The 18,219-nt window shown below is 37.3% G+C and overlaps 1 protein-coding gene across 3 annotated transcripts in view; it reads left to right on the top strand.

Moving 5' to 3' along the window:
• The first annotated feature begins 2,814 nt into the window (after positions 1-2,814).
• Positions 2,815-18,219, top strand: part of LOC114394061 — a 27,697-nt gene continuing 12,292 nt past the window's right edge. Inside the window, exons 1-9 of one of the 3 annotated variants that reach the window (XR_003662634.1) lie at positions 2,815-3,136; positions 3,734-4,208; positions 5,399-5,490; positions 6,770-6,934; positions 7,069-7,456; positions 9,523-9,641; positions 9,942-10,014; positions 10,097-10,317; positions 10,404-10,448. Coding sequence is in view for 2 of the 3 variants with exons in the window: in XM_028355615.1 (XP_028211416.1) it covers positions 3,090-3,136; positions 3,734-4,208; positions 5,399-5,490; positions 6,770-6,934; positions 7,069-7,456; positions 9,523-9,641; positions 9,942-10,014; positions 10,097-10,317; positions 10,404-10,448 (1,625 nt within the window). In the remaining variant the exon portion in view is untranslated. Of the gene's footprint in view, positions 3,137-3,733; positions 4,209-5,366; positions 5,491-6,769; positions 6,935-7,068; positions 7,457-9,522; positions 9,642-9,941; positions 10,015-10,096; positions 10,318-10,403; positions 10,449-18,219 lie in introns of those variants that run through there. The other 2 variants (XM_028355615.1, XM_028355628.1) reach the window with 2 other exon arrangements.

Below are 18,219 nucleotides of genomic sequence, written 5' to 3'. Positions count from 1 at the left end.
CTTAGATGGCTAAGAGCGACCGATGAAGCTTCTATGCTTAAACTCAGTTGGGAACTATTTGCCTCCAACTCTAACTGGTGGGCTAAGCTTTTAAGAGCAAGGTTCGTTAGAAATAATAAGCCATTGGGATATATATATATATATATATATATATATATATATATACTATGCAAAGTCTTCTATTTGGCCTGGTTTACAACAATTTTGCCAACAACATTGGATGGAAGTTTCTGGACTTCAGAAGATGGGAAAAGCATAATTAAATTCCTGGACCGACAAGTGGTTCTCACAAGCGTTGATTGATTTGCCCTCTGATCTGCCATCACTCACATCCCTTGGAGCATTTGGCATGCCCGAAACCGAGCTAGGTTCAGGAACAAAAAAGTCCTTTTCAATCTAGGATGTTCATGGATCATTCATAAGCCTGAATTGATCAAAATCAGTTTAGTTGAGTATTTTGTGTATTTTAATGTCAACCAATTTATTCAAATTCATTGATTTTTAAATTGAATTATGGGCTTTAATTTATAAACCTATTGACCTGACCTGTTCACATGTTATTTAACGTTAATATTATTATTATGTTATAATATATATATATATATATATACTATTTTTAAATTGAAAATCAAATATTATTCTTAGACTATTGGTCATAACAATGGCTAGTGAGGGCACTATATTACACTCACACAATATCAATGATTAACTGTGTTGAATTCAAATTATTTAATATTTCTGTTTACTGTTAAGTTTTAAAAAATTGAGGATAGATAATTTGTGAACAGTCATATAAATAAAATTTCAACACCACCATCAACTTAATCCATGTTGAATTCTCAATGTCAGATAACATCTCTAATGATAAGTTGTTTCTTTCTATTAATGAATTCAGAATTATTAAGCATTTCTCTATTAGTGGCCACCCTCCTAAAGTTCGGTTCATCGTTCAAGTCAAAATTGAGATATTGTAAATATTGGAAGAGACAAAAAACAAATAAGAATGCGAGATTATTAGAGACCAATAAAGTGAATTTTTTTACATAATAAAATCCCAACCCATGAGCCACAAGTTTAACTTGGGTGAGTCGCAAACTAAGTGACTAGGTTTAATTTAACCTATATTTGTGGTGAGCTAATATTTAACAACTTAATATGGCTAAAACTTGTGGTGGGCTAGATTGGCTCACAACCTTGATGTAAAGATAGAGTTGATATTTCGTGACTTGAGAGTTAGAGGTTTAATTATCATTTTTTTATTCTTTTTACATTTAACATTTTAGTATGTACAAGGTATGACCTTTCTCTGCATAAAATGTTAGTCCAATTAAGACTTAGGCATTCTTTTGAAAAGCCCTAAGCATGACTTCACTTCTCAACATAGGTCGACTAATTAAGACCTAAGCACTTTTCAATAAAAGTCTTAAGGATGACCTCATTTTGCCATGGAGGTTGACCTAGTTAAGCTTAGGCACTCTCCAACAAAAGCCTTAGGCATGACCTCACTTTGAAGTAGAGATCGATCTAGCTAAGTCTTAAGCACTATTCATCAAAATCCTTAAGCATGGCCTTACTCCGCAGTCCATAATAAAGGTAAGTAAACCTAGCCACTTTTTAATACAAGCCTTAGGCATGACACCACTTCACATTAGAGGTCAGTCCAATTAAGCCTAGGTTTTCTTCAGTAAAAACCCTAAACATAACTTCACTTTGAAATGAAGGTCCATCCAGCTAAGACTTAGGCATTCTTTAACAAAGCCTTAGGCTTGGCTTCACTTTGCAACAAAGATTGTTCCACCTAAGACGTAGACATTCTTTAGTAAAAGCCTTATGCATAGTCTCAGTTTACATTTGAGGTTGATCTAGTTAGGGATGCAATCAGGTTTAGTTGGGTTGGGTTTTGGGTGTTAGATGTCCAAACCAACTAAGTAGTATTGAGTTGGCTTAGTTTGTGTTTTTTATTCTTTGTTAGACAATCCTAATTGAACCAATTCACAAAACTCTTATATCATGAGTTTTTTATTTGTATTTTGGGTGTACAATGACGATTGAATCTAAGACCTCATACTTTTACCCTAACCCCTACCTCTAAACTCACCCTAATGGTTTACTTCATAAGGTTTGTATTTGTTGTTTGAAACCAAAACATTTTAAAAATATAATATTATTAATATTCAAGAAGAAAATGAAAAAAACAACACCTAAGCTTTAAGTATTCAATTAATCATATGGTAAGAGTTAATAATTAATAAATATGTATGTTAAATTTTAAACAACACTTTTAGTGGGATCTCCTCTCCCAATCACATCTTTTTTTATCCATAAGATTTATACTCGAGACTAAAATCACTCAAATCAACGACTTATTGATATTAAATGAAGTATTTGAATAAGTAGATCTTTTTCCTAATTATATTATACCTATGATATTCTCATATTGTTAATACTCGTGAATTTTTATCAATTTTGTTAGAAAGTCAACATGAATATTAAAAGGATTAGTTTTTTTTTTTTACAATTAAAAATTTTAAATTTTATCTAGTGAATTTTTGATGAAAAATGTGTTTATAATTTATTTGAAACTCTTTTGAATGGAATTGTTTGTTTTTAAGAAAATAGATAATGTATTAATATTATAAAATAGTTTTACATGTTATGATGGCTAAAATTAATTTTAATTTTAGACGGCTAGTATATGAACATTAAATTATTATTTTTTAAATAGATATATGAAAAAATAAAATAAAAAAGGGTCAAATTGAATAAATTTTAAAACAATAATTTGAAGAGGTGCCCCGTGCCCATACGCAGGCAGTGAATATGAACCGCGAGTTCGCGACGCACAAACAACCCAACCCAGTGGTGTGGTGGGCGTTTTCACAAAGGCAGTGTTGTGTGATTTGCGGGCTCTCCACGTATTCAGATAAAGCACCCTTCCTGCCACGTCATCGTTTCCTTCCTTCTCTCTTCTTCAGTGTCTGTTTGGTCACGCAAGCTCTTCTACTCTTTCATTTCACTGTGTTTTTCTTCTTCCTTCTCTCTTTCTCTAACGCAACTCAGTTCTTTCTCTCCGATTCTGTATCCGCTTCATGGCAGTTACATTGCGCAGCACCACCAACAACTTTCTTCCGTTAAGGTGATCGATTTCTCTGTATTTCTCTCTTTCTTTCTCTTGCTGGTTGCGAATTGCGATTACGATTCTTCTTCGCTGAGTGAGTGAGTGAGTGTGGAGGCACCTAGGTTTTCCGTGTAGATTACGATTGAAACATTTATTTCTTATATTATGTAGCTTATGCTGAAACTGCTTGAGCTAATTTGTGACGGTAATTGTAATTCGGGAAATGTTTGTTTCCTTGATTTTGATGCTCTTGCCTTTTACAGCATGGAAATTTGTGTTTTCAATCGGTGAATAAAGGTTGAGAGTAGTAATGGCTTTTGATGCGTGGTTTTGATGCAAGTTTTTTAGGTTATAATGATATGGTTATCTGTTATTATCGAGTATGAGAGGTTTAGATGATGGAAGGATATATTGTTGTGGGTTAACACTTAACAGATGATTAGTTAACTATTTAAATCCATGATGTAATTCATTGCACCACTTCCGCAATAAATATGTATTAGTGTGGCTGAACTATTGCTCTTTGTTTTCATATTTATTGCATTCCTTTTTAGCTGAGGTCTTGTGTATAATTTGTCGTGTATGTGCGGGTACTGATTACATATTGATTGGCAGCTCTTCAAATTGTTGGCTTTCGAATGGTTCCCCTTATGCAGGGAGAAAAGTGTCGGACTTTCATTGCGTACTATTGAGTAAATGGTGGAGTTCTAGAAAGGGATGCCTTATACGACATGATGTTCTATCGAGCAGTAATCATGGTCTGTTGGGCTTTAGAAAATGCTATTCGGTTTTTTCTAAACCTAGAAGGGGGTTGCACTTGTTACCATTTGCCTCCTCTGATGATGGCGTGACTGTAAATGGGAGCCTCCAAGCTAGCTCCGGTACTGACCTAGAAAAAATGAGGGTGAAACTGAATAGGTCACTGGAAGATGAAGAGTTTTGTGATGGACTTGTCCAAGCTTTATATGATGCAACCAGGGTTTTTGAACTGGCAATTAAAGAACATAAATCGTTCTCACGAATGTCCTGGTTATCAACAGCCTGGCTTGGGGTAGACCAAAATGCATGGGTGAAGGCACTGTCTTGTCAGGTATGGCATTTATCTTGTCAGATATTATCATGACTTTTGTTACATAGTATTATTTGGGTCATATCATGTGTAAAGTTCAACATACATTTGTGCATATAAATATTAGACTGACAGCCTTTGTGATAATATGTTATTCTATAGTCTAACTCATGTGAGCATAGACAAATACAAGCTAGATGAATTGTAAAAGGAAGAAGTGTGACAATAGGTTTTCTTTTGCAAGCCATTGTTGGTATACTGACTAGAATATGCACCAACATATGTCAATAAACAAGCACAATTATGGTCACTACTTACTAGAAGAAGCTTTCCATTATTAGGCATGTACTTGGGAACATCAATATTGGAGTTAATAGAGCATATTATCAGTCATAAGCATTGTCCAGAAGGACTTTTGTGTGAGGGGGCATGCCTATCACTGCATAAAGGTCTATAGCCCATTTCTTTTGTTTCTGTGGTTTGTGGAGACTGGAGAGGATCTTCATCAATTTGGTAGTTTCTGCCATGTTTACTGTGTCCAGCAGGCATATGTGTGTGGTGTGTGTGTGGAAGGGGGGTGAAAAGTCCTATATTGTCTACCTCAGCTACAGGGGTGTGATTTATATACTTGATGTCAATTGGTTTTAAGATGGAATCTAATGCATTAGTGTGATGCAAATATTGCTGCTTGTATTTATTGAAAAACATTATCACTGAAATGTGGTTCTCTCCTCCTCCTCCTAGGCCAATCCAGTAGTGATTCAATATTATGTTATGACTCTTCAAAGTAATAACTGCAGAAGGAATTATCAACATGTTGATTGGTGTTAGTTCATTGACTGGTCTTGTTTCACTTTTTGTATATGTTTGTAAGTAGGTATTTTATGTTTCACTATTTTGAAGTAATTGAGTCTTGGCTTTGGGTAATTTAACGTATTGTCTGCTTTTAGGCCTAGGACCTGGAAATTTGGCTTCATCCTCATTATGTCTCTTTTTTCTAATGAACATTTGTATTGATGGAACCTAATTATATATTGCTGTAATATATATGTTTCATCATAAATTAATCTGAGTAATGTTTCTTCTATTGCCTTTGCTACAAGAACTGTTAGGATCTCATTAGTCATAACTGACAAGTCACTTGAGCTCATTGTTTTTAAATTTTCAAAATTTTTGAAGAACTGAGAAACAGGTTGCATAAATTCTCTCAGGCTGCTGTGTACTCCTTATTGCAAGCTGCAAGTGAAATTTCATCTCAAAGTGATGGTAGAGACCGAAATGTCAATGTATTTGTTCAAAAGAGGTAGCATTTTGCTTTGTATTTTGGTTCATTTTTATCTGTTTCCATTGAACTTTGCAAACAATAAAATGTCAGACTTATTAATCAGAAGGAAGTAGAAATTCTATGCTTGAATTTGTGTAAACTTGTAATAGATGTACAAGAAATATTTCGTAAGTAGTTCAGTCATTTTATGGTTTATATCATTGAAGTGTGTTTTCTACAGCTATTTTACGTCTTAATGTCAAATTCTTAAGTTTAAAGTATTTATTTATTTTTTCCTGATGAAATCTAAATTTTATTGAATTTGAGAGTGGATCAAGATCCTTTGAAGTTAATTTTTAGCTGTAGGCATTTTCCCCTTGGAAATAATTTTTCATATTTAATTTAAGTAAAACATGAAAAAATTGTTTAAAGATTACACACTGTTTGATTCGTAACTGTATCTCATGCAGTTCAAAAGTGATGCCGGGATCTAGTTCCCTATGAAGCACGGACAAGTCTCTTGTTTGAAGTGTCACACTGTCAGACACATTTCTAATATTGACATTCTACCACAGTTGACACTTGTTTTACATGTGTCAGGCACTTTTCATTAGGTTTCCAGTTAAAAAGTATTTTTTGTTGGCTTGGACACTTAAGCTGACACCTCTACAGTCTACACAACTTGGACACTTGAGCTAACATCACTATATGGATGGGCACACACTAATATTATTTAAAAATATTTAATTTTTTAGCTTTAAGAAAAGTCAGTTAAAAATATATTATAAAATATTAAAAGATAACATCTCTTACTTTTATTTGTGATGAGGCTTGTTATCATACATAAAACATATAAGGATTTTTTAAAAAGGTGAATTATACTACCAATTTAGATCTTTTGTTATGTTATTCATATTTTGTTTCATTAGACTCTTTCTAGCTATACACACATGGTGTCCGATGTCTAATATTTTAGACATTAACTGTGTTGTGTTTGGTGTCTGTGTCAAAGTCCATGCTTTGCAGCCAGTTCAAATGAGAACCATCTGATTTGAATTTTTGGGCTCGTTTAAGGTAGTAACTTGTGTTGTACCTTCTATATCAAACAGACTAATTTTTAATATCACATCAATTTTCTATCCACACATAAAAGATTGTACACTTCTAAACCATTTCGATTGCCTTCCAGTCTTTGGTTCACTGTTATTGATGTGTTTCATGGTTTTTTTTTTCTCTCTTTTTTGTTTAGTTTTAATATTTTACACTACTCCCTAGTAGCTTTGGGCATAAAACTTGCGCTAATGTTTCATTGATTCAGTTTGCTAAGGCTCTCTGCTCCCCTGGAGAGTTTAATTAGAGAAAAATTATCAGCCAAACACCCTGAAGCATATGAATGGTTTTGGTCTGAGCAAGTACCAGCTGCAGTGACATCCTTTGTTAATAAGTTAGAAGGGGATGGACGCTTTACTGCTGCCATTGCATTGTATGTTTTCTCTTATCTATAAATTGAGATATTAACTGTTACTAGTCAGTTCATGTTCCTTGATATTATTATTATTATTATTATTATTATTTATTTATAGACAATGCATAAATGATCTTTTAACTGAATTCCAGGTCTGGAAAAAATATGGGTTTAAGTAGTGCAAGTGACATATCACTTCTTCTGCTTGCACTAATATGTATTGCTGCAATTGCTAAACTTGGCCTGTCAAGAGTTTCTTGTTCGCAATTCTTTTCAATGATAACAGAGATAACCAGTAGTTTGATGGACATGCTGGTTGGTTTGATTCCTGTAAGTCAATCATATAATTCTATAAAAAATATTGGTCTGCACAGAGAATTTCTTGTACATTTTGGTCCTCGGGCTGCCTCATGTAGAGCAAAAGAGAAGTGGGGTTCAGAAGAGGTTGTTTTCTGGGTAAATCTTGCTCAGAAGCAGCTACAGCAAGCTATTGATAAGGAGAAAATATGGTCAAGATTGACAACATCTGAAAGTATTGAGGTTAGTTATGTTCAATTCTGAAGAGAGCATGGTTTTGACAATTCTAGGGAGATGATGCTGGGCTTAAATGTCTCAGAACACATTTAGTTGAAATGATATTGGACCTTTGAAATAAAACACTGAATTCGGAGTAAATTATAGAAACATGTTCTTAAGGCACGATTTGAGTACAAACATCAACACAGGGTTTCCACCTAACCAGGAGTTCCCTCCTTCAAAACACTAGAAATAACAATCTTACACCTTAATTACCTTTTACAAATATGTAACAACTTGTATAACGCTGTAACTGTCATCATAACCTATAACTGCTTAATCTGAAATTAATATAAAAATAACTGCCTAATCATAGTTATCAATCCCGGATAGTGGCACAGAGAGGCTGACTCCAAAAATGGGATTGTATTAGCAGGATGACTGATATTCTAATATTTTTACATATATGTATATATGCTCAAAAATTGGAAAAATACTCAGTTCATAAATTGTTCATAATTAATTATAAAAACTCATAGTCAAACAAAACATACCAGGAGATAGCAAAAGAGGATAGCAAAGAGTCAAGAAACAAAAGGAAACAGAATACAGAAACTGCCCAGCAGCTGGGTAGTGGGGGAAAAAAGACAAAGTGAAAATTGATAGAAGAGAGCAATGGTAGAAGAGAAAGAAGGAAAGTGAGTAGAGGAACAAGAGAAAGAAGGAAAGCGGGTTCAACCTGCAGGAGTGGAGGAGAAAGAGGAAAACATAAGTGGATGTGGGTTGCCAGTTAAAAAAAAGGTAGCCGGAAATAGCAGTTGGTTGCTGGAAAATGGGTCTCCAGAAACAGAGGTTGGGTCACGTGGAGGTAACTAAGAGGAAGAAATAACTTTTCAAGGGTATTTTTCCCCTTTGAAGGCTGATGCACAACTACAATCCCCAAAATACTCCCAATCCCATTAACGATCATAAAGTAAGGGCATTTAAGGAAGAGGGATTTCATTCGAATTTTGGAGTTGCGCCTGCTCCACCGCTAACTGCTGCGGATTGTTCCTTTGATTCTGCTCTGGGATAGTGGCTGTGATGGCTGCACTACTTAACCAAGACACTATAGTCTTGTCATAGCAGCTAGGGGCCATTTGGCTCTGCTCTGGTGCTACAGCGATGGTATTTGCTGCTATTGACAACTATGTGCCTAATAACTTCCAAATATAGAATTATGAATGCTTAATTCAGAACTTGGTCCAATATAGAAATAACCTTGTCCTCAAGGTTGAAATAAGGAAATTGTTCCATGCAGATCAACATTTGAATTTGGCTCCATCAATTCAACCTCTTTGAACTCTCCTTTTTTGCCCCATCATCATCTTCCCCCCAAATAAGCACTCAACTTCCTTTCAAGACATCCATGAAGTGGCCAAATCGTTGGCCACAGGCCCACAATGAAAACAACAACCTTCTTCCCTCTTCCTAACATACTCTTGATAAGATAAATGCCTAGTGCTGGGGTTTTTTGTATCTGAACGATGAATTTCATGAATAACTAGCTGCAGGACATGCACTTGCTCCTATTGTATTCCTGCCTGGTTTTGTGCTTAGAGAAGGAGCTTTTCTTGGGATTGATTAATGCTTGAATTCGCAGGGTTATAACTAGAAACAGTCGAGTGGTCAAACTCAGTGTTCTCACATGTGAAATTGCCTCCCTTGTGTCAATCTGTAACTGCTCCACCTGTAGCAAAATTGCATGAACAATTTTTTTCTGTGCTCAACATCATACTATCATCATATAAGATATGACACAACAGTATCCTAACTGAGATGCAAGATATACAGAAAAAAGGAAAGGAATCCCCAGATCTAAGATATGATTCAACAATCTCCTAAATAAGGTAACTGGGAAACATAAAAAGAATCAACAAATATCAATCACATAATCAACAATTAAGTTTGAAGAGAAAGAACATTCAGTAAATGAAATAACAAAAGAATGAAGAGATGAGTTCAGTTGAGTATAATAGAGCTAATCCTCTTCCATTCATGTATGTGCTTTGTTGTTACAAAACCTTCAATTGAAAGTTAGTATATTGCAGGTCTTGGAGAAGGATTTGGCTGTTTTTGGGTTCTTTATTGCTTTAGGCAGAAGCACAAGATCATTTCTTTTGACAAATGGTTTTGATACTCTAGATGATCCAATTGAAGATTTCATCAGGTACAACTTGTATATGTTATTCCTATTGTTAAAACATTATGTTCTTATTGTTTTAGAGTCCTATCATGTTAGTGGCTTTTAAGGCTAGGCTTGTACTAGTTGTACTACCCTAGTACTTGACCTAGATAATAATAGTATAAATAAGTGTTTTAGGCTCGTAACTTTACACACACCATATCACTGTAAGAGTATCACTTCTCTCCTTTTCCATCTAATTCAAACTCAACTATCTTTATCTTTAACTTTGTTTTTCTTTCTATGAATAGTTTTTCATTTTTTTTATATAACTATTTGGTACAGATATCTTATTGGAGGCAGTATTTTATACTACCCTCAGCTCTCATCCATTAGTTCATATCAATTGTACGTGGAGGTTAGTATTATAGTCGTTAAATTTGACAGTGACGCTTAATCATTAAGTTATTTTAACTGTTAAAAGCCTATTAACTGCATAGGTAGTTTGTGAAGAGTTGGATTGGCTTCCATTTTATCCGGGAATCACCAGCGTTACAAAACAATCTCATATGCATAGAAGTAAACAAGAAGGCCCTCCCAATGCTGAAGCAGTGCGCCAGGCTTTTGATGTTTGCTCTCATTGGATGCAGAGCTTTATTAAATACAGTACATGGCTGGAGAGCCCTTCAAATGTGAAAGCAGCTGAGTTTCTGTCGACGGGGTAACTGGAACAATGTTTGTTTGTGGTTTGACAAAATTCTAACTTCTAATTTAATAAATTATTATATGTATTTTCTTTTATGTTAGGCACAAGAAGTTGATGGAATGCATGGAAGAACTTGGGATGATTAGGTAAGCTATGAATCAAAGTCTGCATTTACAATGTATTTGCATTCAATTAGTTGCATTTATATTGTAATTTGTACATATTCTGATGCCAATATTCAGGCATCAAAACCATAAATTTTTGGAGTAAAATTAAGACCATGGAATTGATTGATAGCTGAAAGCTTCATAAGAACAACTGAAAGAGATCAGTGTAGTATCTGCATGTTACAGTTGCCTATGCTTCTGTTATAGTCATGTCAAAATATTCACCAAAAAATGTATGGAGGGTTGTCAAATGTGCTTGGTTGTTCTTGTCTTTTGTAATTGGCCAACAAATGTGTGTATTTCGTCAACTTTAGCTTTTACAATAAACATTCCATTTCTTCAATATAAAATCTATTATTACATTGCTAGGTTTTATCCTAAAACTCTTTAGAGGAGAATTTACTTCTATTAAACAGCCACAATCACATAAAAGAATGTGAATATGGCATGTGACTACTCTTCAAACAAATGAATAATTACATGTGGAAGACAAAATGGAAGTCCAATTGTTGAATCTAGAGGATAGAATAACAACCTTGGAAACTGGCCCACTGATTATTAAGTTTGCATATTTGTTGTGTCCTCTAAAGCCAATGAAATTAGTTCTGTTTATGATTCAAATTATTATGACATTATGTATTTGTGCCTCTGAAGCATAAATGGTACTATTTTCAAATGTATCTAGTCAAAGTCCAAGACAATCCTTTAGGAAATGAACTTAGAGGCTTTTTTTTTTTTGAATGGCCAAAAGTAATCATATATTATATAAGTATAGTACCAGAGGTACTACAAAGATACATAAGAAAGCCATATGCTGAGGCTAGAAAATAAAACCTACAAAAACCTCCCCAACAAGAAACATTACAAAACCCAGCCAACCTTCCCACACTAGGTGAAGGCAAAAGACATAGATGAGGACCATTGTTGAAACAGAACAGCAAAGTCCTTTTCCCACCCCCTCAACCAAGACCAGGTGAGAAAGATTGCATTATCCACCAACTTAGAGATAGCAAACTGTTGATTTTTAAAAATCATATCATTCCTATAGTTCCAAATAGAAACTGTTGATGCTATCCACCAAATCTTCCACTTTCTATTAGTAGCCCTCGAAGCAGCCAAAGAGAAGTGCTGAGTGAAGTTGTCCACAGGCCTACAATGCAAGACTCTTACTTCCTTGACCCAAGAAAATTCCCACCACAGTGGCATAATTTTTTTGCATGTGAAGAGATGAGAGGCAGATTCCACTTGGCTTTGGCAGAAGGTGTAGAGATCATTATCAAGAGCAACTTGCCTTCTAAATAAGTTTTCCTTAGTCGGTAACCTATCCCAAAGAAGTCTCCAAGCAAAGGATAAAGCTCTCGGAGGTGCTTTTATTTCCCACAACTGATTGAAAGCATGATTTAGGTAGGCTGATGACTGATCACCTTTAATACAAAGGTAAGCAGTGGATGTAGTAAAGGTTCCTTTTGGATCAGCACCCCACACCCAATGGTCCTTCAAAGCTGCATTAGGGCTTAAAGCTGTGACCTGATCAATAAAATCTGAGGCACTTCCCAACTCGTTGTCAAAAAGGTTTCTCCTCCAAGAGAATTCCCACTGCCAACCTTCTTCTCCAAAGAACTCCATGTTGCCCACTAGCTGAGACTTGTGAGAGGATATTTGATACAAATCTGGATATTTTTCTCTAAGAGTTCTTCCATCACCCATCCAAGAATCTTCCCAAAATAATATTTGATCACCACTGCCCAATTTCCATTGGAACTGATTAAGGACCCCAGCCATGCTGCTGTGGAGCATTACAGACTTCAAGTCAGACCACCAAAAGGAATGGGTCTGCTTGTGAGAGGCCTCTTCCAACCCTCTCCATCCTTTATACTTTGAGATGAGAATTCTACTCCATAGTTGGTCTGATTGCTGGAACATCAGCCACTTCCATCTGATTGTTGGATTCAATTTCAAATTTATGAAGCAATTTTGGGAGTTGCTGAAGCCAGATGTGCTTCGCTTTTTGGATGAGTTTCATGTAAATGGTGTGTTCCCTAAGGGTTCTAACGCGTCTTTCCTAGCGTTAATCCCAAAGGTGCATGATCCCCAATTTTTAAACGATTATAGGCCCATATCTCTTATTGGGTGCATGTATAAGATAGTTGCTAAATTGCTGGCTAAGAGATTGAAGAAGGTGATGCCGTCTATCATTAATGAGTCTCAATCTGCCTTCATTGAAGGGAGACAACTTCTTCATAGTGTAGTCATAGCAAATGAGGTTATTGATGAAGCTAAGAGAAGCAATCGATCATGCCTAGTGTTTAAGGTTGATTTTGAAAAGGCATATGATTCGGTATCTTGGAGTTTTTTGTTTTATATGTTGAGGAGAACAGGTTTTAGTCCGCACTGGGTTAAGTGGATTGAAGGATGTGTCAAATCCGCCTCTATTTCTGTTTTGGTGAATGGAAGTCCGACTTCTGAATTTCTTCCTCAAAAGGGCCTTCGCCAAGGGGATCCTTTAGCTCCCTTTCTCTTTAATATTGTCGCAGAAGGCTTGAATGGGTTGATGAGGAGGGCTGTGGAGGAGAATCTGTTCAAAGGCTATTTGGTTGGTACTAACTATGTGCCTATCAGCATCTTGCAGTATGCGGATGACACCATTTTTTTTGGTGAAGCTTGTATGGAGAATGTCGAAGCTATAAAAGTCATGCTTAGGTCTTTTGAGTTGGTATCAGGATTGAAGATTAATTTTGCTAAGAGTTCTTTTGGTGCTTTTGGAGTATCAGCTCAATGGAAGCACCTCGCGGCCAAGTATTTGAATTGCAGCTTGATGACTTTTCCTTTTGTGTACCTGGGTATTCCCATTGGGGCCAATCCGAGGCGGGGTAGAATGTGGGATTCCATTATTCACAAATGTGAGAGAAAACTCTCAAATTGGAAGAAAAGGCATATCTCATTCGGGGGACGAGTGACACTGATCCAATCTGTTCTAACTTCCATCCCTATCTTTTTCTTTTCTTTTTTCAGGATTCCTCAATCGGTGGTTGCCAAATTAGTAAAGATTCAGTGTAGATTCCTTTGGGGAGGGGAGCATGATCAAAAGAAGATAGCTTGGATAAGTTGGGAGAAGGTTTGCTTACCAAAAGAAAGAGGAGGGCTTGGTATTAAGGATGTCAAAGCCTTTAATATTGCCTTGCTAGGAAAATGGAAGTGGCATCTCTTAAACCATCATCAGGAGTTGTGGGTCAAAGTAGTGGAGTCCAAATATGGAGGGTGGAGGGGTTTGGAGGAAGGGGATAGGGCAGCCTGCCAGTCATTATGGTGGAGGGACTTAAAAAGGGTTGTTTGTCAATCATATCAAGGAAGGAGCATTCAAGAAGGATTCAGATGGAAGGTTGGTGCTGGTCATAGAATTAACTTTTGGGAGGATAGATGGATAAACCAAGAGGTGTCTTTGGCAGAAAAGTACCCTAGTACCTCATTTCAATGCAGCAACATCACACTATAAGACAGATGGGGCAACATAAAGATCATGGGTGGGAGTGGCGCTTTTCTTGGAGGAGAAATCTGTTTGACAGCGAAGTAGATTCGGCAGTCAACTTCCTTGGAGAGGTAGAAGGGCAGATTATTCAGCATCAAGGTGAAGATGGTTGGGTTTGGGCCGGTCACCCTTCAGGTATCTACTCATCTCAGTCTGCATATCTCATGTTAAGGGAAGGGGGAGCAGCTGCAAGTAAGGACCAAGCCTTTGTGGAATTATGGAATTTGAAGATTCCCAGCAAGATAGCTATTTTCGGGTGGAGATTATTTCAAGACAGATTACCAACAAAATGTAATCTGCAAAGAAGGCAAGTACAGATCTCGGATGCTTCATGTCCTTTTTGTGGTGTTAGGGAAGAGGAGGTGTCCCACCTATTTTTTCACTGCACAAAGATTCGGCCTATTTGGTGGGAGACTATATCTTGGCTGAGTATCACTACAGTTTTCCCTTCCAATCCAGTTCAGCATTTTCTTCAGCACTCCTTTGTTCAAGTGGAAGGGATAAGAAGAAGTAGGTGACAAAGTTGGTGGATGGCTGTGGTCTGGTCTATATGGAAGATGAGGAACAGAATTATTTTCTCCAATGATTCTTTTAATGGTAGCAAGCTTGTAGACGATGCAGTATATTTAGTGTGGACATGGCTCACAAATTTGGACAAAGATTTCAAACTTTACTTCAACCAATGGTCAACTCACATCAGAGAGGGATTTTTGTTTTAATTTTCAGTAGCTCACAGTAGGAGTTGTAGCAGTTCTTACTTTTTGTAGCCATACTATGGTTCCTCTTCAAACTTCTTTAGTTTTATTTGGGAACCATGAGTATGGAACTACCTTTTGTATGTCTTAGTACCTCTGGTACTTCTATCAATATATAATTACTTTTGCTGATCAAAAAAAAAAAAAAACCTTCCATTTGATGAGAAGTGCTCTGTTAAAATCCTTGATAGCTTTGATTCCCAAGCCTCCTTTATTTCTAGGAGCACAGACTTGATCCCAAGCCACCCAAGCAATTTTTTTCCCCTCTGCACCTCCTCCCCACAGAAAGTTTCTTTGGATTGAAGTTAGCCTCTTTATCACTGCTGAAGGGGCCCTGAAAAACGACAAGTAAAACAGAGGCAAGGCTGTCAAGACAGAATTTATTAAAGTAATTCTGCCTGCCATTGAAACTTTCCTCTGGTTCCATTTATTCAGCTTGGCCTCAAATTTTCTAAATATGGGCTCCCACATAATTTTCCTTCTCGGGTTAGCACCTATGGGCATCCCCAAATAGGTGAAAGGAAGCTGCAGAGAACCACAGTTCAGGTGTTCAGCTGCAGATCTGCACCACTGCTGAGTTTGTCCAATAGCACCAAAATGACTCTTAGCAAAGTTAATTAAGGCCAGATACCATCTCATAACTTCTGAGCATTGCCTTAATAAGTGTGACATTGTCCATAGAGGGTCCCCAAAGAATATAGTATCGTCAGCAAATTGGAGCATATTGACTGGGATCTTTTTCTTCCCCACCAAAAAACTGTGATAGAGGTTTTTGGAAACAGCTTCTCTCATCATACCTGTCAACCCTTCAGCTCCTAGATTAAACAAAAAAGGTGCCAAGGGATCCCCTTGTCTCAAACCTCTTTGGGGTTTAAATTCATCAGTAGGACTGCCATTCACTAGTATGGATATGGAAGCTGATGATAAACACTCTTTAATCCAGCCTATCCACTTTTCTTGAAAACCCATTCTTCTCATCATATAAAAAAGGAAGTGCCAAGACACGGAGTCAGATGCTTTTTCAAAGTCAGCTTTAAACAGCAAGCAAAGTCTCTTACATCTCCTAGCCTCCTCCACAACCTCATTCGCAATTAAAACTGCATGAAGTAACTGTCTGCCCTTAACAAAGGCTGATTGCCTTTCATTTATTAGATGATTCATAACCTTACTGAGCCTATTAGCTAGGACTTTGGCAATAACTTTGTAGACACATCCTATTAAGGATATTGGTCTGAAGTTAGTAATGAGTTGTGGGTCTTTGATCTTGGGGATGAGAGCAATGAATGATGAATTGAGGCCCTTGGGGATAATTGCATTGACATGAAATTTTGAGAAGAACCTGAGGAACTCAGGTTTCAAAACCTTCCAGAAATGTTTAATAAAGCAGAAATTTAGCCCATCAGGCCCTGGGCTTTTATCACTACCACAGGCCCACATTGCATTAGATATCTCCTCCTCCTTAAAAGTTTCCACCAGCATCTCACTTTGGATTAGAGACAAAGCCTTGAAAGATACTCCATCTAAGTTGGGACTAGGCAAACATGGTTCTGCAAATCTGCCTTTAAAATGCTGAAGAACAGCTTCCTTAATAACTGTGGGCTTATCTACCCAGCCCCCATTAATTTGCATCCCCCTTAGAGTATTCCTCCTTCTACTTGAATTGATGATTTTATGGAAGTAAGCAGAATTACTATCTCCCTGCTTAAGCCATTTACACCTGGATTTTTGTCGCAGCATAGATTCTTGAAGAAAAGATTGCTCCCATAGTTCAGATTGGAGTTTCTTAAGCTCTTGGACCTGCTGATCAGTGGGTTGAGCTGTGAAAGAATTCTCCAAATCATTCAGCTTCTGCTGGATTAACTTCACCTTGTTGTCCTGGTCTCCACACTTTTCTTTGCTCCAGATTTTTAGCCTATGTTTAAGTTTCTGCAGTTTACATTTCAAGGCATATCCCCCCCATCCCATAGGCTGGTTAGCAGACCAACAATCCTTCACCACCTTATTAAAATCTTTATTGTGCAACCAAGCATTAAAAACCCTAAAAGGCTTTGGGCCCCAGTCAGTAATTTTGGACTGCAACATGATAGGGCAATGGTCTGAATAGTTCCTTTCAAGATTATGCTGAGAACTATCAGGCCACTTAGAAACCCAATCGTCCGAAAGCAACACTCTGTCTAACCTGCTTTTACAAGAGCCATTTGGCCTGAACCAAGTAAAGGGTTTTCCCAAGCAAGGAATATCCTCTACCTCCATTTCAGCTAGCCAATCATTGAATTCTGCTATGATGCTAGTGTCTGGTGGGCAGAGATTACTTCCCACTCTCTCAGCCGGGTTCCTAATGCAATTGAAGTCCCCTACAAGGCACGAACATTGAACCTGGGACTGACTTTTCAGATCAGATAGCCTCTGCCATAACTGTCTTTTAGTTGCTAGATCACAGGCAACATAAATGTTGACCACCACTACCCTATGACCCTCTGCCAGCCAAACCCCCTCCAACATGATAAATCCCCTTTCAGCTCTTCTAGATTCAACCCTGAAGTTAATGCTATCCCAGACACACAGGAGGCCTCCTGCTGTGTTGTCTGCAGGAACACACTCCCAATCAAAATAAGATTGGCCCCATAAGGCCTTACACACAGCCTTGTCCATAGACTTCCTCTTTGTTTCTTGCAAGCAAAGAAGGTCTATCCTCTGCTTCCCAACCAAGTTCCTGATAGAGGCCCACTTTATACCTCTACCCAACCCTCTAATATTATAGGATAGAATATTCATTGAGGAGATATCCTATTCCCCAACTCCTTGACTTCTTCTCTATCTCTGCACTCCATAGAAGCATAACTGTGGAGAAAGTTTAGAGTATCTAAATCTATTTCCATGTCTAAGTCCTTTCCCAGATTCCATAGATGTTGAGCCTCTAGCATCATCTCATCACTGCACTGAATTATACTTTTTAACCTCCCACCCGAGTTCGCGAAGGTCTGGTTTTGAGCCTTAAGCTGAATGTCATTTTGATCTGCTGAAGTAGGGCTGCAATGTGGAAGTGGAGGGTATTGTGCCTCAATGTGAGGGGTTCGGGCCCTGAATTGGGAGCTATTCTTTTGACGAGAATAGACTTTAGAGAACTTTTCTGGGTTCTCTTTTAAGGTTTGGGTTGCAGGTCTGGGCTCCTCCTTGTGACACCCTTCAGCTGTCGTTAATGGGCCTGGAGTATTACTTAGCCCACCCCCTTTTTGATTCTGCCCTTCATTCATTCCCGAAAGATCAGTTGGATAATGATTTTCCTTATTGCACCCTCCTTGATCCACTAGTGGGCCCTTTAAGTAATCTGGCCTACACTGCCCCAGTAACGAATTAGAGGAGATCTGCATAGCATATTTCTCTTCTTCCCCGATACAAGCCTGGCCATCTGCTGCTTTCCCTTCCCCATTCAAATTGTTTCCCTGTGAGTGATGTCTGTGCCTACAGT

The sequence above is a fragment of the Glycine soja genome, chromosome 2 (assembly GCF_004193775.1).
Source record: "Glycine soja cultivar W05 chromosome 2, ASM419377v2, whole genome shotgun sequence".
NCBI classification, from domain to species: Eukaryota; Viridiplantae; Streptophyta; class Magnoliopsida; order Fabales; family Fabaceae; genus Glycine; species Glycine soja.
This window is presented reverse-complemented; position numbering and strand designations above follow the sequence as displayed.